Here is a 22,534-nt window from a genome sequence, read left to right on the forward strand (position 1 = left end):
TCTGAATACATGACCACTGTAATCATAGAGCTCAAAGGAACTCCAATCAGAGGTCAGAGTCACCACTGTGGATTACTGCAGCCCCTTGCCCTGAACTACGAGGCAACAAAAGGGTGTTATTTCTTGTCTAGAGTGTTCAAGCTCTTAAGAAGCTAACATTCTTCCGAGTCATTGCTCATTATCAATGCTGCTTTCTGGATCTTTCCCTTTCAAGATGAAACATTTCACTATTCACCAAAACTAATACATTTGTCAAATTACACCAATAAAGTACTTATAAGTTAACTGCTCTTTTTTGAAAGTGTTCATATAATTGCAATGTTTGTGAATCTAAAGTAGACCAGGTTACTACCAGTACATTGATCAAATCATTAGATAGGGTAGAGAAAAATAAAGGTATTTAAACTCCTTTTTAGCAAAGACAAGTGGATGATCAGCAACCTTTGAAAGGTATAAAGATACCTAGTTCCCTTTACTTATATCATTATATCACAAATGATGACAGCCTCAGTATTTTGAAACAACTCACTGACAGGTGAAGAGGTCTTGCCTTAGAGGAGCTTAGGTTTCTAATGAAGATGCTTTAGACTCTTGGGTACAAACTTAAACATCACATACACACTCACTAAACCATGTCACAGATAGGAGAATGGAGACATGTAAGGGGAGGAAAGTAAAAACGAATGATGTTATGAAGTTCTTTGTAAATGCTTTATAAAACTTTACCTAAGGAGCTATGGCTCAGGTGGTAGAGGACTAGCGGAGAACAAAGCTTGGGCACAGCACCTAGGCCCCAGAACTGTACACACAAAAAGAATTCCTTCAACTAGAAAATAAAGATATTTTCTTAAAAACATGATGAACTTGAACTGGAGATCAAAAGTCAAAGATAAAGGTTTTATGATTTAAAGGATTTTAAAAGCTAGACGTAAAAACCCTACTTCTGGCCGGGTGCTGGTGGCTCACACCTGCAATCCTAGCTACTCAAGAGTCTGAGATCTGAGGATTGTGATTCAAAGCCAGCCCAGACTTGGGCAGGAAAGTCCATGAGACTCTTATCTCCAATAAACCACTAGAAAACCAGAAGTGGCACTGTGGCTCAAGCAGTAGAGCGCTCGCCTTGAGCTGAAGGACAGGGCCTAGGCCCAGAACACACACACCCCTCTTCCGGAAACCACACACACACACACACACACACACACTCTCTCTCTCTCTCTCTCTCTCTCTCTCTCTCTCTCTCTCTCTCTCTCTCTCTCTCTCTCTCTCTCTCTCTCTCTCTCTCTCTCTCTCTCTCTCTCTCTCTCTCTCTCTCTCTCTCGGAAACTTCATAGGGCATCATGTGGCTCAAGCAGTAGAGCGCTCGCCTTGAGCTGAAGGACAGGGCCTAGGCCCAGAACACACACACACACACACACACCCCTCTTCCGGAAACTTCATAGGGCATCACACACACCCCTCTTCCAGAAAACACACACACACACACACACACACACACACACACACACACACACACACACACACACACACACACACACACACACACACACACACACACACACACACACACACACACACACACACACACACACACACACACACACACACACACACACACACACACACACACACACACACACACACACACACACCCTCTTCCGGAAACTTCATAGGGCATCATGTTTTTTAAGAAATTTGATTATACTGAATTAAATATCGTCCCTCATTCTCATGGCGCCAGAGCAGACTTGCTACCCCCTTTCCTTCACTATTCCTTTCACTGCTGTCTCCAGGTAAGAGGAAGGACTTTAACATATCTTTTCCAATAAAGGAATTCAAATAATCACTTATCTTTTATGTCAAAACCTGACATTTCCCAAGAGATAATATAGTTAAATTTGTATCCAATTATAGTAACCTATTATGTACCTACCAATTTACTGGATCACTCAAGATCTGTTCTAGGCAGTTATTTCTAGATACCTGAATCTATCCAACCAACCCAACCCACTCATTCCTGCCAAACTGAGAATCAGAACAAAATTGCGTTAGACACCACTAAGATTGTTGTGCATCACTTAAAAACTCATGCTTCTGGAAGTGATGATAGCCAGGCACCAGTGGCTTAGGTCAGTAACCCAAGCTACTAGAGACAAAAGGACCATACACAGTTAAAGGCCAACCTAGACAGAAAAGTTCCCTAGACTCCATCTCCAAAGTAACTAGCAAAAGCAAGCCTAGAGGTGTGCTTTAGTGGTAAAGTATCTTCCTATCAGGCAAGAAGAGGTCTCAGGGAGGGAAAGGATGATGGAATGTTAATATTTAGTAGCCATTTTCCTTTTTTATTTTGTTGCCAGTCCTGGGGCTTGAACTCAGGGCATGGCATTATCTGAACGCTTTTAGCTCAAGGCTAGAGCTCTATCACTTGAACCACAGCTCTACTTCCAGCTTTATTTTGGTAATTAACTAGAGAGAAGGATCTCAGACTTTCCCGCTTGGGCTGGCTTTGAACCATGATACTCAGATCTCAGGCCTCCTTGTATAGCTAGGATTGTAGGCATTAGCCACCGGTGCCTGGTTCATTTTATTTTTGTGGTAAGTTTTCATATACAGCAAGCAGTAGGATGTACTTTACAATTTTAATTCATACTTTGTATTACTTTAAAACCATGGGGGAATGGGGCTGGGAATGGGGCTTAGTTGTAGAGTGCTTGCCTAGCATGCATGAAGCCCTGGGTGTGATTCCTCCCTCAGTACCACATAAGCCAAAAGCGGGGGCTGTGGCTCAAGTGGTAGAGTGGTAGCCTTGATCAAAAAAAGCTCAGGACAGTACCTAGGCCTGGAGTTTAAACCCCAGGACTGGGGGGGGGGGGGGGGAGAAGGGGAGATACGGACAGACCACAAAGAAAGGGATTACTACTCTAGGATTTCCAGCTCTTGAGCCAGTGAATGTTTGCTGTCTTGTCACCAAGACCACCAAACTCTCTTTCTCCAAGAATAAAGAAGCCCTTTCTTAAAGCCTGGTACAAACAACCACAGTTAAAATGTCTATAGTTGCTAGTCAACAAAATAGAAGAAACACAGGTATTTTTACTTTGAGAGGATTTGGAGAAATATCGCTAGATTTCCTAAGGAAACAACTTTTGTGTGGCCTGAAAAGGGCCTCTTGTTTCCACTTTGGAACCCTTGAAAAACCTGTCCTAGCACCATTCTCCAGCCCTGCCTTGTCAGCACTTGTTTACGTCCACTGGACTGTGGGCCCAGTATGTACTTGATGCTCCTGTAGGTCTCTGGTCTTAAAGGTCATTAATCTGAATGCCATCGGTAGTCATTGCCCTTTATTCCAAGGCCTACATACTGACATAAGGATCTATAGGAAGCTATAAATGCCTCCACGTAAGTCCAGAATCTGAAAGACACAGGCCTTACGGTGAAAATGCCTTAAACTCTGCAAATATTCCTTCCAGACAGGCATTCTGGTGGAAAATGACTAGTTTATGTTAGATTTGTCTTTTTAAAACTACATTTCAATATCTCATATTGAGAAAAAAATATTTTATCCTTTTACTTTTAGAATATGGATACATCATTGTATATCACTTTTGGGAAATGATGCTTAGGTTCTGGAGAAATAAAACTTAAGTTCATTGCTTGAATATGACAAAAATCAATGTATATGGAAGTGGCGCTGTAGCTCAAGTGGTAGAGCGCTCGCCTTGAGCTGAAGAGCTGAGGGACAGTGCCCAGGCCCAGAGTTCAAGCCCCACGACCGACAAGAAAAATAAAAAACAAACAAAAAAAAACATAATTTAAAAAAAAAATCAATGTATATGTCCTCCAACAGAGGACGTATTTCCACTTAATAAACTTGAAACATCTGTACCAAGAAAGCCAAGCTAATAATGCCTTTCCTTAGACCTGACTTTCTTCTCCTTTCCATACAGAGTCATTATAGCAGTTGAACATTCCAGTTTTCAACTTTACAACTAAGGATAACTTCAGTAAGCAGATGCCAAGTTATTCACATGAATCACAAGACAAGCTTCTATCTATTCCTCAGCTACTCATGACTAAGGAGTCTAGTAAGAATTATATAAGGCCCAAGGATTACATAAGGAAGATTATATACCAGATAAGGAAGCAGTTTACAAGTGAGGAAGTCAGCTAACAGGTCAGATCATTTACTCTCTCCATTACCTTCAACTAACATTCCAATGTCAAACCTGGCTCCTTCTCAATCACATTGTAGACTTTCCAAAGGCATCAGATCAGAAGGGTGGAAGACCTCCCTTAAGACAGTCTTGGTGGGACCGGGAAAGTGGCTCAGTGTAAGAGTGCTTGCCTCGCATGCATGAGGCCCTGGGTTCGATTCCTCAGCACCACATAAGCAGAAAAAAAAGCTGGAAGTGGCGCTGTGGCTCAAGTGGTAGGGTTTTAGCCTTGAGCTTAAGAGCTGAGAGACAGTGCCCAGGCCCAGAGTTCAGGCATCACGACCACCAAAAAAAAAAGTCTCACAGGGAAGGGGCTGGGAAGGTAGCTCAGTGGTAGAGCACTTTCCTTGCATGCAAGAGTCCCTGGGTTCAATTCCTCAGCGCCAGGTAAGCAGAAAAAGCCAGAAGTGGCGCTGTGGCTCAAGTGGCAGAGCGCTAGCCTTCAGCTGAAGAACTCAGGCCCCACAACTGACACACACACACACACACACACACACACACACACACACACACACAAAGACATTCTTGGTAACATAGTAACACGGCTTGTCTACAAACCAACATCAATCCACTTTCAAGGAAACATTATAAGTGAGGGTGTTTTGGAATGAATGCTACAAATGGCTACACTGCTCAATCCGCAGAACCCACATAGCTCACCCTCTGCTTAAGGGCTACTGTTTCTAAGTACAGGGGATGTCAAGGACAAAGAGACAAACAGCCTCAACCTCTCCTACCCAACTAGAGTTAGGCATGCTTCTGAGTCTTCCCTGGAAAAGAAGAAGCAGGTGAAGACCGGTCTGAACAGTTCCTACAGCAGTAGGGGCAGGGTTCAATCAGGGTTCAGTCATTAAGTGTGTGCTGCCACACAGGTGGTAAGGGTTCAATCGTTAAGTGTGTGGTAAGGTGTTCTAGCTGATGGCTCAGGGATGTGAATTTCCGCATTCAGGCACAAAAAGACAAGAAAATGAAGAAGGAAAAAGAAAAATAAGAAAAACCAAGTGAATTTGGAGGCCATTTGCATTTCCCTTTCACAGAGCTGCCTGTAATTTGTTTCACAGTGCTTAAATGACATTCAGCTGAAGGTAGAAAGCTTCCGGTCCCGGGGGCCTGGACACGAACTCGCGGGGCACCCTCGGGGGGCCTCGTCACGTGGCCCACGCACGCGTCCTCCACCCGGGCGCTGGGCCGGGGGGAGCCTTTTCCCAAGGCCTCGCGCGAGGCCGCCTCAAAGGAAGCGACACACACACAAGTCGCACCCCGAAAACCACGTGTCTGCGGGAGGAAGTGCCTCCGCGCTCCATTTCCCGAAAGTGAACTTTCTAATGGAACCGGCAGCGACACCGCTCAATGTCCAATTTGGTGCCCGGGAACCGACGTGCGGCTCCTCGGGGACCGAGCCCGTCCCCCACGACTCGGCGGGCCCACGGGATCGCGGAGCCCCGCGGGGGGTTCGGATGTCAACAGGCCCGGCGGCGGGGGAGGCCCGCAGGTGGAGGGGCGGCGAGCCCGCACGCCGGGGCGTGGCCCGAGCCCGCCCGCCCGCCCGCCCGCCCTCCCGCCACCGCCGCCGCCGCCGCCGCCCCCCGCAGGATGCGGGGCCTCCGGCACCCCGTGCTCCGGCCACGCCCCGGGCGGCGAGCAGGCCCCGGGCGGTGCGCTCGGCTCCAGGTCCGGACCGCGCCCCACCGCGCCCGGGCGGAGCCGCCCGCGCCCGCCCCGGAGTCCGCGCCCGCCCGCCGCCTCCCGGGGCGCCGCCGCCCGCGCCCGGGACGCCCAAGGTGACACCGGGCGGCCGGCGGCCCGCGCGGCCCGGCGCCTGGGCGCCTCACCTGGCAGCGGCACACGATGTCGGCGTCCTGCGCCAGCAGGTCCACCACCTTCCCCTTGCCCTCGTCGCCCCACTGCGCGCCCAGCACCACCGTCACCCGGTTGCCCGCGCGCCGCGCCGCCGCCGGGCGGCCGCAGTCGCCGTTCGGCAGGAAGGACGCCGCGGGGTTGGCGCTGGCGAGCGACATGGCCCCGGTGCGCTAGAGCTGAGGCGGAAGCGGGCGCGGCCACCGAGAGCGCGCGGGCCGGACTGCGCGGCGCCCGCCAGCCACATGCAGGGGAAGAACCCGAGGCCGGCCCCGCCCCGCGGCGCGGCGGGGGCGGCCCGGGCCCGGCGGGATCCACACCGCCCCGCGCAGGCCGCTCCCGGCAGCGCCGCCCGCAGGCCCAGGCCCCGGACGCCTCAACGGCCGCCGCCGCCGCCCGCGGCGAGGCCACGCCCCCTCCCCTGGCGCGAACCCCGCCTCCGGGCACGCCCCGCCCACCCGCCTTTAAACCCGGGAGGCGCGGGCGGATGTGGGGGGCGTGAGGGACTACAACTCCCGGCGTGCACCGCTCTGCGCGCGGCGGCGCCGCGGTGCTTCGAAGCGGGCTGTCTGCAGGTTTCCGCCCCTGAAAAGAATCCTTGCGTTGGGTGTTTGATTTATTCAGGAGCCCGACCGCGTGTACAGAATACTAGCAGAAGTGCTTCAGAACCTCCCGAGTTTAGAATTGAAAATGAAAGGTCTGGAACTAGGATCAGAGCCGGTGACGGGCATTAGAAGGGCAAAGTTAAGGGTGAAACGACACAGGACGAGGACACTAGAATATAAGGGGCTAATCCTTGTCATCCCACTCCCAGCGAGGCTCAGGCAGGAGGGGAACAGGGCCGCTCCCTGTGGCGTGTAGGTTCTGTGGGTCACTTGCTCTCATTGGTGCCGTTATTAATCCTATTGCGTGTGCTGGTGGTGGGGCTTCCACTCGGGGCCTGGGCGCTGTCCCTGAGCTTCTTGCTCAAGGCTGACACTACTACCACATGAGCCGCAGCTCCATGCGGACTTTCCTACCCAGCTGGCTTTGAGCCACCGTCTTGAGACCTCAGCTTCCTGAGTAGCTAGTCATCAGCACCCAGCTTCACTTGGTGGTTTTTGTTGTTTTGTTTTTCTGCCAGTCCTGGGGCTTGAACGCAGGGCCTGGGCACTCTCCCTGAGCTGCTTTTGCTCAAGGCTAGCGCTCTACCACTTGAGCCACAGCACCACTTTTTGCTTATGTGGTGCTGAGGAATCGAATCCAGGGCCTCAGGCATGCAAGGCAAGCCCTCTACCACTGAGCCACCTTCCCAGCCCATAAGGTTTTGTCTTAAACTAGTTTATTTTCAAGATGGAATTACAGCATACCCCAAACTGTTCAAGAAATAGCTGAGAGTGTGGAAATATTTTAAGATTACCTGTGAACTTTTCACCTTTGTATCTGTTTTACCCTATTCTGACTAGCCAATTCTGAGCAGATTGTGAACCTGAGCTCAGCCAGTCTGAGCAGAGGGGCAGCACCTGCTGCTAGGGGTAAACACCTGAGCTGACGGCCTGCTCTGTGTGCTGGCTTGCCAGACTTTGGGTTGATGGAACAGAAGACAAGTTTGCCTGGCCGAGACAAATCTTCGTTTTCGCGTCTATCATTGTGACTGCGGAGGTACTTGGGAGAGCATTATTTGTGAGCATGGTTAATTGCAGATAATCTCATGAACTTTCCAGCCTCCTGAGTCTAGGACTACAGGCGGGCCTACCAGACCTGGCTTGCCCTAGTTATTTTCGAGTTAGAAATGAGTGGTAAAAAGTGACGATAGCTGACGTGATGAGGGCTGGCCCGTGAGCTCGAGGTTTCCTTTTTGTTTGAACACCAGAGGTCACTTTTTAGGCTTTTTCTGGCAATACAATGTAAGCTACATCTACCGTGCCTGTGTGTGCACACTCGCGGGGCGTACGCGGTGCCCGTGTATTTTCACGGCCTCGCGGGGCGTGCGCCGTGCCCGTGTGTGCACACCCGCGGGGCGTGCGCCGTGCCCGTGCTTGCACACTCGCGGGGCGTGCGCCGTGCCCGCGTGTGCACACTCGCGGGGCGTGCGCCGTGCCCGTGTATTTTCACGGCCTCGCGGGGCGTGCGCCGTGCCCGTGTGTGCACACCCGCGGGGCGTGCGCTGTGCCCGTGCTTGCACACTCGCGGGGCGTGCGCCGTGCCCGTGTGTGCACACCCGCGGGGCGTGCGCCGTGCCCGTGTGTGCATGGCCTCGCGGATGCGCGCTGCGCCGGGTTTTGGAAGCGGTTTTGCTCTCTCGTCCCCACAGCCGGGTTCGAACTTTCCTCCCTCCCCTCCCCTCCCTCCTACCCCGGGGCGCGCGCCCGCGGAGAGTGGGGGGGACGCACGGGGGACACGCGTGCCGATGGAGAAGGGGAAGGGACGCGCGTGCGTGGAGAAGACGCGTGCCAGGAGAGGACACGTGTCCGAGGCGGGAGAACACACGTGCACGGAGAGGACGCGCGTGCCCGACGAGGGAGGCGCGCCTGGTGAGGGCGGCGCGTGCGCGGCGCGGGCGCGGGCCCGGGCGGCGGGCTGGGCTGTTGGGCGGCCGGCGCCATGTCTGCCGGGGCCGTGGCGGCGCTGCTGTGGTGGCTGAGCTGCTGCGGCTCGGCCTTGTGGAGGTAGGGCGCCCCGGCTCCCGGCTCCCGGCGCCCCGCGCCCCGATCCCCGCGTGCGTGGAGGCCGCCCGCGGCCGGACCGCGGAGGAGACGTCAAACGACCTAAAACAGAGATGCCGGGGAGGGTGTGGGCGATGGCGGAGCCGGCCTGCGACCCCAGTGTGTGTGTGAGCACCAGCGACCCCAGACGCACCCGCGCCGGCCAGCCTGGGCCGCGCTGGTCCCGGCGTCCAGGCCGCGCCGGATGCCCGCCCCGCGTGGGAATGGCGCCGCGCCGTGGCCGCGCGCTGCATTTAACCCGGCACCAGCTGCAGCCAGCCCGGGCAGGGAAGGCCTTGAAACCTCTAGCTCCAATTGAGCACCATCACCAAAGGGGGGCGGGGGGGGGGGGAGCCCGCTGGCAGTGGAGGGGGGGGCTGGCAGTGGAGCTGTGGCTCAAGTGGTAGAACACCAGCCTTGAGTCCAAAAAAAGGCTTAGGAACAATGCCCAGGCCCTGAGTTCAAGCCCCAGAACCTGCACTGAGAGAGATGAAGATTGGGGGGACTCCGGAGGGGGTTTCCTTAGATAATAGTTCAAGATGATCATGGACTCTGAAATCTTCAGGGTTCTGAGTAATAAAAACGAGTTCTTTCTAATCTTATTAATTTTCATGTTAACTTAGGTTATAAATGAAAGAACCAGAGACAATATCTTCAACGGTCTACTTCCTATGTCACTTAGTAACTTACTGTAGTGAGCCAACCCTAACACAGTACAGGGAGGGAGGGGTCCCCTTCCCAGGAAGTGGGGTACCAGCCACACAGTCCCTTTCCTTTGGAGGAGAGCACACTGTTAATATTTCCATATTTGCCCTTTTCTCTGCAGGTATTCCTGTAACAGCCCAGACTATCGCATTTTTAGCACCAGAAGTGCTGTAAGTGTTGAATGAGCAAATCTATGAAACAGCGGGCATTATAATCATTTATAATCTAAAAAGAAAATCAGTATATCTATGTACGTTTACAGATGTTAGAGAGTGAAAGCGGGATCCAACTCCAGCTGATTAGAGGGCAGGAGATGTTAGAAAATGGGCCAGGACTTGTCAGAAGGGGGAAAGAAGGGAACCAGGAAGTAGCTCTAGAAATAAAAGCAATAAAGTCCTGCTGATTGACAGTGATAGGTAAATAATGGCATCTGAATTTAAAGTGGCTTTTCGCCTGGTCCCCAGACCTCCCTGAGTACCAGTCTCCAGGAGACTGGTAGATGATTGTTGGAAGTAGAATGGGACATGCGTTTGGCCTGGGATGTGACGCAGTGGTAGAGCATGGTCTTCTTGTGTGTGAGGCCTGCATCAATCCTTAGCATCAACTGAAGAAAAAGTTTTAAAAGCTTATCAACTTTGGGCTGGAAAGGTGGCTCAGTGGTAGAGTGCTTGCCTCACATGCATAAGGCCCTGGGTTCTATGCTTCAGCAACACATAAACAGAAAAAGCCAGAAGTGGCGCTGTGGCTCACATGAAAAAACAGCTCAAGGGTGGGGGGAGGGGGGAGGCTGGGAAGGGAGGTGAAGGGTAAACAAAGGAGGAGGCTGCAATGCTTGGTAAGAAATGTATGCATTATCCTGCCCATGTAATTGTAGCCCCTCTGTACAGTATGTTCTCAAATAAAATTAAATTAAATAAAAAAAAAAAAAAAACAGCTCAGGTTACTGAAGAGCACATGGCCAGCCAAGATGGCTCTGGGAGAGAGTAGAGTGGGCAGACCCCAATTGATCTTCTGATCAGTACCTAACCAGCCCGTGAAGGTTCAGGTGAATGATAGGGTGTGACCTTGACAGTGATTGGTTCCTCTTCCTCCCTTACCATACCACCCACCCTTTTTGTCTTTAAAAGGGGCTGCTCTCTGTTAATAAACGAGTTTTTCTGCCTGCTGGAAAAAAAAAAAAAAGAAGAAGAAAAAACAGCTCAGGGACGGGCCCCAAGTTCAAACCCCAAGACAGGCAAAAAAAAAAAAAAAAGCTTAACCACTTTTGGAGAGAGGAATGTCTCCGGAAGTTGTGATTCCTTTGTCATATGACTTTGTACAGCTTTGAAAAAAACTGGATTTCAATCAATAACCAGAAAACTGAACTGTAGAACTGAGTGCTGAGGGGAACATTTTGTTTGGGTTTTTTTTTTTTTAACTGTATTTTTTTTTTTTGGTCTTTTCTTTTTTGGTACTGGGGATCGAACCCAGGACGTTGCACTTGCTAGGCAAGCGCTTTGCCACTGAGCTACATCCCAGCCCTGAGGGGAACATTTTGAAGCACAGCTGCTTCTTTAAGCGTACGGTTGAGTCATTTTATGCTATTCACCAGTCGCAGCCAGCACCCTCACTTTTATAGGGAACAAGTTCATCAATCTTATTCCCCCTCCAGCCCCAGCCAACCACAGATCCCCTTTTGTCCGGATGGATGGGCCTGTGTGGGATATTTCATAGCAAGAGCCCTGCAGGGTGTGGTCCTGGGTGCCTGGCTGCTTTCCCTGAGCATAATGTCCGCAAGGTTCAACCCTGGTTTAGCACAAATCTGCTCCTCATTCCTTTTTAATGACTGAATACTATTCCAGCATTTGAATTTCCCATGTATTTACCCTTTCATCAGTAACAGGCATTTGAGCTGTTTCTGCTTTGAGGCTGCTGTGAGTGTTGCATATGAGCATTCACCTACCGCTTTTAAAGAGATTTTCCATCTGGGCTCCTTTCCTTCCTTTTGTAGATTAAATTAGAGTATGAAGGAACAGCATTTTCTGAGTGGAGTGTGCCAGCAGCTTGCATTATCCAAGATAAAAGGTACTGTTTTCACCACAAAGATCTACACACGTCTATATCTACACCTGCAAGTAAAAAAACACTCACACAGTCTAGACATTCAGAATTAAAGCTGTGACATAGGATAAATTTCCTTCCATTAAACAGATGTGGAAGGAAAGACAAAAATCACTTTAAAATAGAAGTAAAATATTATTATAAAATTTTCTCCTATTAGAATACAATTGAAGGTTTTAAATTTAAAAACAGTGGGAGGGGCTGGGAAGGTGGCTCAGTGGTAGAACGCTTGCCTTGCATGCATGAGGCCCTGGGTTCCATTCCTCAGCACCACATAAGCAAAAAGAAAAAAGCCGGAAGTGGCGCTGTGGCTCAAGTGGTAGAGCACTAGCCTTGAGCTGAAGAGCTGAGGGACAGCACCCAGGCCCAGAGTTCAGGCCCCATGACTGGACCCAAAAAAAAAAAAAATAGTGGGAAAGCTAGGCATGCACACACACACACACACACACACACACACACACACACACACACACACACACACACACACACACACACACACACACACACACACACACACACACACACACACACACACACACACACACACACACACACACACACACACACACACACACACGGCGTGGGAGAGTGTTTATTCACCTCATATGCATCTCTAGTTACTGCTTTCCTGTTCTTTCTCCACATTAGCGCACCCACAACAGAATTGCGTTGTCCCATTCCTGGTGTTCAGATTATAAAACCAATAGTTACAGGCCCGGTAAGTTGATTTTAGTGATTTATAATTTATTGGTTCATTCTTGCTTAATCATCCTTTTGCCTTTCTTTTGAGCTCTTCAACATAATTTAATATGTTCTTAAATAGTATTAACTATAACTATAAATAATAATTGTTTAAGCTGGCTGCTGGTGGTTCAGGCCTGTAATCCTAGCTACACAGGAGGCTGAGCTCTGAGGATCGCTATTCAAAGCCAGACCAGGCAGAAAAGCCAATTATCTCCAATTAGTCATAGAAAAAGCTGGAAGTGTCCTGTGACTCAAGTGGCAGCACTAGCCTTGAGCACAAAAGCTCAGCAACAGCACCCAGGTCCTGAGCCCAAGCTCCAGGACTGGCACCAAAAATAACAATAACAGTAATAATAATTAATTATTTGAAAGTTGTCAGTGTGCTGTTCTGTGGTTTGGGTTTTTTTGTAATTTGCTTTTTGGTTGTCTAGGGGTTTGTTCTTGCTAAGCAGGTACTCTACCACTTGAGCCATGACACTAACCTCTTATTACTTCCACTATTACTACTATTAATAATTGTATTTTTGCCGGTTCTGAGGTTTGAACTGTGGGCCTCACCCCTCTCTTGGGTTTTTCACTTGTTGCTTGTGCTCTATCATTGGGGCCATTCCTCTGCTTCCAGCCTTTTGTGGTCAGTTAGAGATAGGATTAGAGATAGTCAGAGATAGGATTACAGGCGTACACCAGTGCCCGATGCTTTATTATTTTTGAATAGGGTCTCATTTTTTGTTGACCTGGACGATGATACTCCTATTAAGGCTTCCCATGGATCTGGGAATGACAGGCGTTCACTACCCTGCCCAGCTTTGTATTGGTTGAGATGGGAATCTTGTAAATTTCTTCCCTGGGCTGGCCTTGAACCACAGTCTTCCTGATCTTCACCTCCTGAATTTTAGGGTTGCGGGCATGAGTCAGCACGCCTGATCTGGTTTTGCTTTGTTGTTATTGTTGTTTGCAGTATTACGGATTGAATTCAAAGCCTGGTGCTGACAAGCATTCTACCACTCGAGCTAGACCCCCATTGCTTTTATTTTTCAAAACAGTATCGTCGTTTTGCCCAGACCAATCTTGGAATAAGAATCCTCCTGCCGGGGCTGGGAAGGTGGCTCAGTGGTAGAGCGCTTGCCTTGCGTGCCTGAGGCCCTGGGTTCGATTCCTCAGCACCACATAAGCAAAAAGAAAAAAGCTGGAAGTGGTGCTGTGGCTCAAGTGGTAGAGCGCTAGCCTTGAGCTGAAGGGCTGAGGGACAGCGCCCAGACCCAGAGTTCAGGCCCCACGACCAGACCCCCCCCCAAAAAAAAAAAAACAAAGAATCCTTCTGCCTCTGCCCCTGTGTAGCTGGGACCACAAGTGTATACTACTGCCTCCAGCTTGCTGTGGGGATAGGTCTTGCTAGGTTTTGCATAGATTGGCCTCAAGCCATGATCCCCCTATTTCCACCTCCTAAATTGTTGGGATTATATAGATGCTCCCACTTTTCCTGCATTGTCGTAATTCTTTATTTAATAGAGAAAAGGATCCACAATCCCCAGGTGGTATCAACAGGAGCGCCCACAGCCAGTGCCTCATTTATTCATACTTTCAGGTCGATGTCTATACTTGATGGCAATACCTAGGGTTAAAAGCAATTTTTTGTTTCTTCCTCTACTTGATTTTCTTCCATTCAAGAAAACATATGTGGTGCGTTGCATCTGTGAGTGGAGACAGGGAACTGAAACGCACCGAACGCTGTTGAATGATAGGTCTTGAGTGTGGGAACGCGCACGGGAGTGGGCAGTCTGATGAAACACCTCTATGTGCATGGGGAAAACCCTTTGAGCAAAAGATGTGAGCGACAGGAATGGAAAACAGGTCCCATGGTGGGAAGAGGGAGGGTGGACAGGGAGAGCGAGTGTGGTCACAACACTTCATGAACAGGTGTGAAAATGGAACAGTGAAAGGCGTTGGGGAGGGACACAGCGGAGAGTGATGGAGGGGATGACTCTGATCAATCAAGCTACTTATCAGGTACAACTCGTTATTGCTAATAAAAATGTAAAAAAGCTAGGACCTGTAGCTCACACCTGTAATCCTCGATACTTGGGAGGCTGAGATTTGAGGATCACTGTTCAAAGCCAGCCTGGGCAGGAGAGTTCATGAGACTTTAATCCCCACCTAACCACCAAAAAGCTAAAAGCAGAAGTGTGATTCAAGCGTTGGTAGAGTGCTAGCCTTCAGCAAAAAAGATGAAGGATAACACACATACACACAAAGAAGAAAAGAAAATGTGTGTGCATGCACATGAGAGTGATGTTGAATCCTCTTCAGTGTGCCAAACAAAAGCAAAGACGACATAAAGCATTTGAAGCCCTCACTTTAAGTATTCACAAGGAGATACCAGCCATGTTGGCATGTGGCTGACAGCTGCTGTCCTATGGTGTATCTGACAGATTCCTTGAGAAGCTGCCGGCACTCCCTCCGCACGCAACACCCCCCCCCATCCTACTCTTCACCCCCCTCCCCACCCTCCCCACCCCCACCTCCTCTTAAACAACGAACCGGATTTTCAGGACACCATGGACAGAGTGCTCTGGGAGAGGACTCATTTGTCAGCCTCCACAGGTTGGGACAATTTGATGGTCTTTTTGAGCCTATGAGCATTTACAAGTTTTAGGTGCAAAGTCATGAGACGTACAAGAATCTCTTCCCTTGTTTTTACCCGAAGCCCCTATCAGTGTGTAATGTGTAAAAATAATGCACACATACATGCATGTGAATGAATACCTTTGTCATGTATGAGTCTGAGTGTCATCAGATCCTACAAACAGCTGAGGAGACATACCAGACTTTTGGCATATATTCAAAAACAGTTGTAGCAACCAAAAGGGTTCCCATGCGTCACCAGATGTTCCCTGAGGGGAAGAATCATCCCAGTGAGAACCAGGGGACCAGAAAACTGCAAATCAGTGAGGAAGAAAAATATAATAGAAAGAAAAAATAAAGACAGGAAGCCCTTGAAACACCTTCTACATTTGTCCTCTTGACAATGCATTATCAGTTACAGAGAGTAGCTATAGAATGGAGCTAGAGTCGTCCACTCTGAAATCTACTTGTGCCTCTTCCTTTGATCTTAGACAAGTAACTTGGGTGTTCTGTGACTTTTTTGCCACGTTCACATTTGTGTCCATGTTGAAATCAACTTGGTACAGCACAGTCTGTTTTTGCTTTTGCGTTTAGGAAGAAGAAGCGCGACACTTGGTTGTTGAACACTCTCATATCTGCTTCATGTGGTATTACACAGTTACGTAAGTCATGCACCATGAAGTACAAGGTGATGTGACAGTACTTAGCTTTTAATTACTCTCAAATGCACCCTCTGTATTATGGTTTTCACACAAATTTTCATTCACCAGCCAAGATATTCTCAAAGTAATATTAATCAACAAATAATTCAAACATTATACAAATTTATACTACCTGTTCATACTTTACATAAATGTCCTCAATTCTTGGAATAACTACATGAGTGCAAATTATTAATTTAATAGATAATAGAAGTATAAGTTTGGGTGAGTTAAATAATTAGCACAAAAATTCAATGTTTAGGTAGGTGCCAGAGGCTCACGCCTGTCATCCTAGCTACTCAGGAAGGTGAGATCTGAGGATCAAGGTTCAAAGCCAGCCTACGCAGGAAAGTCTGTGAAACTTTTATTACCAATTAACCATCAAACATCCAAAAGCAGAGCTGTGGTTCAGGTGGCAGAGTGCTAGCCTTGAGCATAAAAGCGTGAGCACCAGCACCCAGCTTTAAATATCATTATAATATAGGCTCTCTCCTCTGCCCTCTTCTTGCTCTGCTTTTCAATCCACCTTAACTCAAGAACACCAAGGACACTGAGGAACATTCATCAGAGCTGCTAAATCAGCTTTTTTTTCAATATCATCATTTTAATCTCAGCAGAGACTAACTCCTGCTCTACAAGGTGACAGTATCAACGCCACGGCTTCTTTTACCATCTGCACATGTCTTCTGCTTTCAGATTTGCCTTCCCTGATGACTGGGAACTCACTGGTACACCTCTTTTCTTCTTTTTTGTATATTTGATACGTGATACAGACAAAAGCAGATCTTATTAGCCCTGGAGTCAGGGATGTTTGTGTTTGTGTGTGTGTGTGTGTGTGCACACGTGTGCATGTGTGTCAGTACTAGAGCTTGAACTCAGGGTCAGTGCTGTCCTTTAGCTTTTTCTGCTCAAGACTAGAGCTCTTATCACTTGAGCCTCAGATCCACTTCTAGTTTTTGCTGGTTAATTGGAGATTAGGGTCTCATAGACTTTTCTACCTAGGCTAGCTTTGAACCATAATCATCAGATCTCAGCCTCCTGAGTAGCCAGGATTACAGGTGTGAGCCGCCAGCAAGGTTGCTTTGATCACCCTCAGATGTCACCCACTTAGCTGTCAAAATCTTTAGCCCCGTCCTTTGTCATCGACTGAACACACAAGAAATGCGGTGTTCATGGTAGAGCCTCAGAAACTCACTGCATCTTGTTTGCTGATTATCTACATACCAGCATTTTGTTTTAAGCAGAATAATGTCTAAGCACTGTTTAGTAACCTATAAGTGGAAGATATAATCCTGAGGTGATATGACAAAAGCATATACAGATAGCCAGGAAGTGAGGGGGGAAAAAAACCTCACTTTCTAAAAGGCATACAACTGGACTTACAATTAGAATCGTTCCTTTCAGGGCTGGTGAATGGATGTAAATCACACCTGTAGACCCTGGGCTCTTCGGATGTGAAATGAAGACATCAGTTTGAAGGGGAGGCTCTGGGCCTTGGTGGTGCGTGCTTGCAGCCTGGTAGGGAAGCCTGCTAGCACGCAGTTGTTCCCACGGCTGTGGCTGCCGAGGAGAGCGGTCAGTGCACTGGTAAAAAACAAATAGTAATTCCCCGGTTTCTGCCTTTGTTCTTGTCTCTTACACTTAGCCTCTAATTATGTATAAGTAATGGAATATGAAGAGAATAGTTAGAGTCATAGGCCTTAAGCCGTTAGCTAAAAAGTATCTTTCCTCATTTTTTTCTCAACAGAAATGATATGGAGAATTTAACCCAGGTAAATTGCGTTTTCAGTTTTGTATATCCTTTATTTAAAAAAAAATCACTATTGGGGCTGGGAAGGTAGCTCAGTGGTAGAGCGCTTGCCTTGCATGCCTGAGGCCCTGGGTTCGATTCCTCAGCACCACATAAGCAAAAAGAAAAAAGCCAAAGTGGCACTGTGGCTCAAGTGGTAGAGCGCTAGCCTTGAGCTCTAGAGCTGAGGGACAGCGCCCAGGCCAGAGTTCAGGCCCCACGACGGGACCCAAAAACAAAAAAAACAAAAAAACAACAGAAAAAAATCACTACTGTATTTTTCTCTTGTGTTTTTCACGTTTTCTAGATGAATATTTTCCCAAAGTAAATTTTGCCATAAAATTTCTTTGTGTGTATGTATGTGTGTGGTGGTGGTGATCCTGGGACTTGAACTCAGGGCCCAGGTGCTGGCCCTGAGCTTTTTGGCTCAAGGCTAGCACTATACCACTTTGAGCCACAGTTCCACTTGGATCTTTTTGTTTAATTGGAGATGAGAGTCTCTTGGACTTTCCTGCCTAGGCTGGCTTCAAACCATGATCCTCAGATCTCTGTCTCCTGAGTATCTAGGATTACAGGCATGAGCCACCTCGGCTTCATAAAATCTTCTTAGAGCTGTAGGTCTCCACAGACCTCTTCAAGGAACCCATGCGCTCTACCGCAAGCACACCTGAGGATGAGTTGTGGGTTTTTTCCCATGAAAACAAAGCACACAAACAACAGAGCAGAGATGGTCATCTGGCTGTCTTCCTTTGCTACAGATATGAAGGAAATTTAAGAAATATATTTATATATATTAACAGCCACTTTTCTTACCTCACTAGGTCTTTAGATTGTTTCAGTCTTAAAAAAACATATGAAGGCCAGGCACTGGTGATTCACGTCTGAAATCCTAGCTACTCAGGAGGCTGAGATCTGAGCATTGTGGTTCAAAACCAGCCCAGGCAGAAAAGTCCGCAGGAAACCAGAAGTGGCACTGTAACTCAGGTGGTACAGCTCTTGCCTTGAGCTGAAGAGCTCAGGAACAGTGCCCAGGCCCAGAATTCAAACCCCACGACTGACCCAAAAAAAAGAGAAAAACCAAAAAAATACATATGATTGTTTGTGATGTTTTTAAATGGAACAAATGGAGCAAAATCATAAAAAAATGAAACCATTCTGTGGTTATGTGGCCATAAAGGAAAAGTGTGATATGTCGAATGTGAAGATGCACACATGTATTTTCTTGCAGATTATTACAATCTGGGTGTATGATCCTGAAAACGCAAACGATGAAGAGATAATGTGGAAAACAAACATCCCATCAGCAGTAAGTGGAAGCAGCTTTGCTGGTCAGATAAGATACTTGCTTTCTTCTAGAAGGGCTGTGAGTATTTATAAGCATATGATAGGGTTTAACTGTCCAGAGCTACCTTAAAACATTTTTGTTACCCAGCTCTTTAGCCATTACAGAAAAGTTGAATTTGTGCTTCTTCACTAAAATGAGAAACTTTTCTGGTGTACTCTTTTTTTTTTTTTTTGGTCGTGGGACTTGAACTCTGGGCCTAGGCGCTGTTCCTCAGCTCTTCAGCTTAAGGCAAGCGCTCTACCACTTGAGCTACAGCGCCACTTCCAGTTTTCTGAATGGTTTATTGGAGATAAGAGTTTAATGGACTTTCCAGCCCAGGCTGGCTTTGAACCACAATCCTCAGATCTCAGCCTCCTGAGTACTTAGGATTACAGGCATGAACCACTGGCACCCGGCTTCTGGAGTATTCTTACTGAGCATTTTTCTTATTTTCGATAAGCTTCATGATAGGTAAAGAAACTAACCATTTTCTGTGAGCTTCATAATAGGTGAAGAAACTAGCCATGACATGCTTACATTGAAACCCTCCCTCAAAAATCTTTAGGATTTCCTGAATTGTCAACACAATGAAAATAGAAGTCCTTTCTTTTTTTGTGGGGGTCTGGTCGTGGGCCTGAACTCTGGGCCTGGGCGCTGTCCCTCAGCTCTTCAGCTCAAGGCTAGCGCTCTACCACTTGAGCCACAGCGCCATTTCCAGCTTTTTTCTTTTTGCTTATGTGATGCTGAGGAATGGAACCCAGGGCCTCATGCATGCAAGGCAAGCGCTCTACCACTGAGCCACCTTCCCAGTCCCGAAGTCCTTTCTTTAATTTGTTACAAATTTACCTCTTCAAGCTTTAAGTTCTGTCTCCTGTTACAAATGAAATGTACTGAAGCCAGGCATGGTGGCTTACCACTAGCTGCTGGGAAATGGATAGCATGGGACTAAAGTCTGAGGCTAACCCTGGCATAAGAGTTCATGAGACTCCATTTCAACCAATGGCTGGAGACAGTGGTACACTCCCATCCCATCGCAGCACGAGGAGGCACAAAACTGGAAGCTGCAGTCCAGGCCAGCCCTGGCCTCAAAAACAACTAACAGCCAGGCATGGTGGCTCATGCCACTGGTAATCTTAGCTACTCAGGAGGCTGAGATCTAAGGATCAAGGTCCAAAGCCAGCCCTGGCAGGAAAGCTTGTAAGACTCTTATCTCCAATTGAGCTCCTCCCCCCCCAAAAAAAAGACAGAAATAGAGCTGTGACTCAACTGGTAGGACAGCCTTGCACAAAAAAGCTCAGGGACAGTGCCCAGGCCCTGAGTTCAAGCCCAAGGACCAGCACAAAAAACTGGATGATGGACAGAGTGGTTCAAGTGACAGAGTGACTGCCACATAAGAACAGGACCCTGAGAAAAAAAGAAAAGAGAAAATAGGATAAGTAAGCAAGCCAACCATTCCTGTCGGGACTGTTTGTGTAAGAAAAGAAAAAGAGCAGAGTGGTGAACTCAGCAGTCCAACAGGTTTTATTCAGAAGGAAAGCCTGGGAAGGGCTAGTTGGCCTCAGCCGGGCTGAACAGGAAAAGGTCCCTCCCTCCTAAACATTAAGTGAAAAAGGTGAAGTCAGGCAGGCGGTGGGGAGCAGGGTGAGCTGGAGGCAAGGTGGTTGTGACTGAGGCGTTCCAAGGGTTCAACAGCATCCGTGTCCATCAGAAGCGTTAGCACCAGATGTGGCCTTGGTCTCAGGTTCTCTTCAAGAATGCAGGGTCTAGATGGATTCACAGCAGAATTCTATAAGACCTTTAAAGAAGAACTAATACTCCTCAAGCTCTTCAGAGAAACAGAGGAGGAGGGAGCTATCCCAAACTCATTCTACGAAGCCAATCTCACACTCATCCCCAAACAAGGCAAAGACCCAACCAAAAAGGAGAATTACAGGCCAATTTCCTTGATGAACACAGATGCAACGAGCCTTAACAAGATTCTAGCTAACAGAATCCAGAAACACATTAAAAAAAATCATACACTATGACCAGGTAGGCTTCATCCCAGAGATGCAGGGATGGTTTAACATATGTAAGTCAATAAATGTAATCCAACACATCAACAGAGCCAAGGTCAAGAATCACATGATTATCGCCACAGATGCAGAAAAGGCCTTTGATAAAATTCAACATTCATTCATGCTGAAAGCTCTGGAGAAAATAGGAATAGAAGGAAAATTTCTTAAAACAATAAAAGCCATTTATGACAGACCAATAGCCAATATTATACTTAATGGGGAAAAGCTACAACCAATTCTCCTAAAATCAGGAACAAGGCAAGGATGCCCACTGTCTCCACTCCTCTTCAATATAGTCCTGGAACCCTTAGCCAGGGCAATAAGGCAAGAAAAAGACATTAAAGGGATCCGCATAGGGAAAGAAGAAGTTAAACTATCCCTTTTTGCAGATGACATGATACTATACCTTCATGATCCCAAAAACTCCATCCCCAAACTCTTAGAAATCATAAATCACTTCAGCAAAGTAGCAGGATGCAAAATCAACCCACAAAAATCAGTTGCCTTCCTGTACACTGACAATGTACAAGAAGAGAGGGAAATAAAGGGAGCAACCCCATTCACAGTAACCTCCCAAAAAATAAAATATTTAGGAATTAACCTAACCAAAGATGTAAAAGAACTATTTAATGAAAACTATAAAAAGTTAAAGAAATTGCAGAAGACACTAGGAAATGGAAAGACCTCCCATGCTCTTGGATAGGCAGACTTAATATAGTGAAAATGTTAATACTGCCAAAATTAATATACAAATTCAATGCAATTCCTATTAAAATCCCAATGACCTACATCACTGAAATACAGAAAACAGTCTAAAAATTCATATGGAACAATAAAAGACCTAGAATAGCCAAAACAATTCTAGGGAATAAAGACAACATGGGAGGGATATCCATGCCGAACTTCAAACTCTACTATAGAGCCATAATAACAAAGACAGCAGGGTACTGGCACAAAAACAGACCCGAAGACCAATGGAACAGAATAGAAGATCCAGAAATAAATCCACAGGCCTACAGCCAGCTGATATTTGACAAAAGAGCCTAAGACATACAATGGAAGAAACACAGCCTCTTCAACCACTGGTGCTGGGAAAACTGGGCAGCCACATGCAGAAAACTAAAAGTAGACCCCAGCCTATCACCATGCACCAACATCAATTCAAAATGGATTAAAGACCTTAACATTAAATCTGAATCTCTGAAACTACTGCAGGACAGAGTAGGAGAGACACTTGAACTAATGGGCACAGGAAGGAAATTCCTGAACAGAGTCCCAGGGTCACAACAAATTGGAGAGAGACTCGACAAATGGGACTACCTTAAAATAAAAAGCTTCTGCACAGCTAAATCTATCTCAACCAAGCTAGAAAGACAACCAACTAATTGGGAAAAAATATTTACCAGCAATATATCAGACAAGGGGTTAACATCCAGTATATACAGGGAACTCAAGCAACTAATCCCTCCCAAACCTAAAAAAACAATTACTAAATGGGCAAGGGAACTAAAGAGAGACTTCTCAGATGAAGAAATAAAAATGGCAAAGAAACACATGAGGAAATGTTCACCATCCCTGGTTGTGAAGGAAATGCAAATAAAGATAGCCCTGAGATACCACCTTACCCCAGTCAGAATTTCCCACATCCACAAGTCAGCCAACGACAAATGCTGGAGGGGATGTGGAGAAAGGAACCCTATTACACTGCTGGTGGGAATGTACACTTATACAACCTCTTTGGAA

General features: G+C 47.4%; 2 protein-coding genes across 8 annotated transcripts in view; one reads left to right on the forward strand and one right to left on the reverse strand.

Annotated features, from left to right (window-relative positions):
• The window catches only part of LOC138841231 (adenylosuccinate synthetase isozyme 2), a 37,982-nt gene extending 31,650 nt beyond the window's left edge, over positions 1-6,332 (reverse strand). For all 3 annotated transcript variants that reach the window (XM_070041936.1, XM_070041935.1, XM_070041937.1), the window contains exon 1: positions 6,041-6,332. In XM_070041936.1, the coding sequence (XP_069898037.1) occupies positions 6,041-6,226 (186 nt within the window). In that variant the 5' untranslated portion in view covers positions 6,227-6,332. The remainder of the gene's footprint in view (positions 1-6,040) is intronic.
• A 2,314-nt stretch (positions 6,333-8,646) lies between these two features.
• The window catches only part of LOC138841233 (cation channel sperm-associated auxiliary subunit epsilon-like), a 73,114-nt gene continuing 59,226 nt past the window's right edge, over positions 8,647-22,534 (forward strand). For 4 of the 5 annotated variants that reach the window (XM_070041943.1, XM_070041944.1, XM_070041946.1 and 1 more), the window contains exons 1-7: positions 8,647-8,713; positions 9,576-9,624; positions 11,445-11,518; positions 12,203-12,272; positions 15,515-15,582; positions 17,369-17,393; positions 18,639-18,716. In XM_070041943.1, the coding sequence (XP_069898044.1) occupies positions 8,649-8,713; positions 9,576-9,624; positions 11,445-11,518; positions 12,203-12,272; positions 15,515-15,582; positions 17,369-17,393; positions 18,639-18,716 (429 nt within the window). In that variant the 5' untranslated portion in view covers positions 8,647-8,648. Of the gene's footprint in view, positions 8,714-9,575; positions 9,625-11,444; positions 11,519-12,202; positions 12,273-15,514; positions 15,583-17,052; positions 17,209-17,368; positions 17,394-18,638; positions 18,717-22,534 lie in introns of those variants that run through there. The other variant, XM_070041948.1, reaches the window with a different exon arrangement.

This window comes from Dipodomys merriami, unplaced genomic scaffold, assembly GCF_024711535.1.
Source record: "Dipodomys merriami isolate MVZ:Mamm:240054 unplaced genomic scaffold, mDipMer1.0.p SCAF_31, whole genome shotgun sequence".
NCBI lineage: Eukaryota > Metazoa > Chordata > Mammalia > Rodentia > Heteromyidae > Dipodomys > Dipodomys merriami.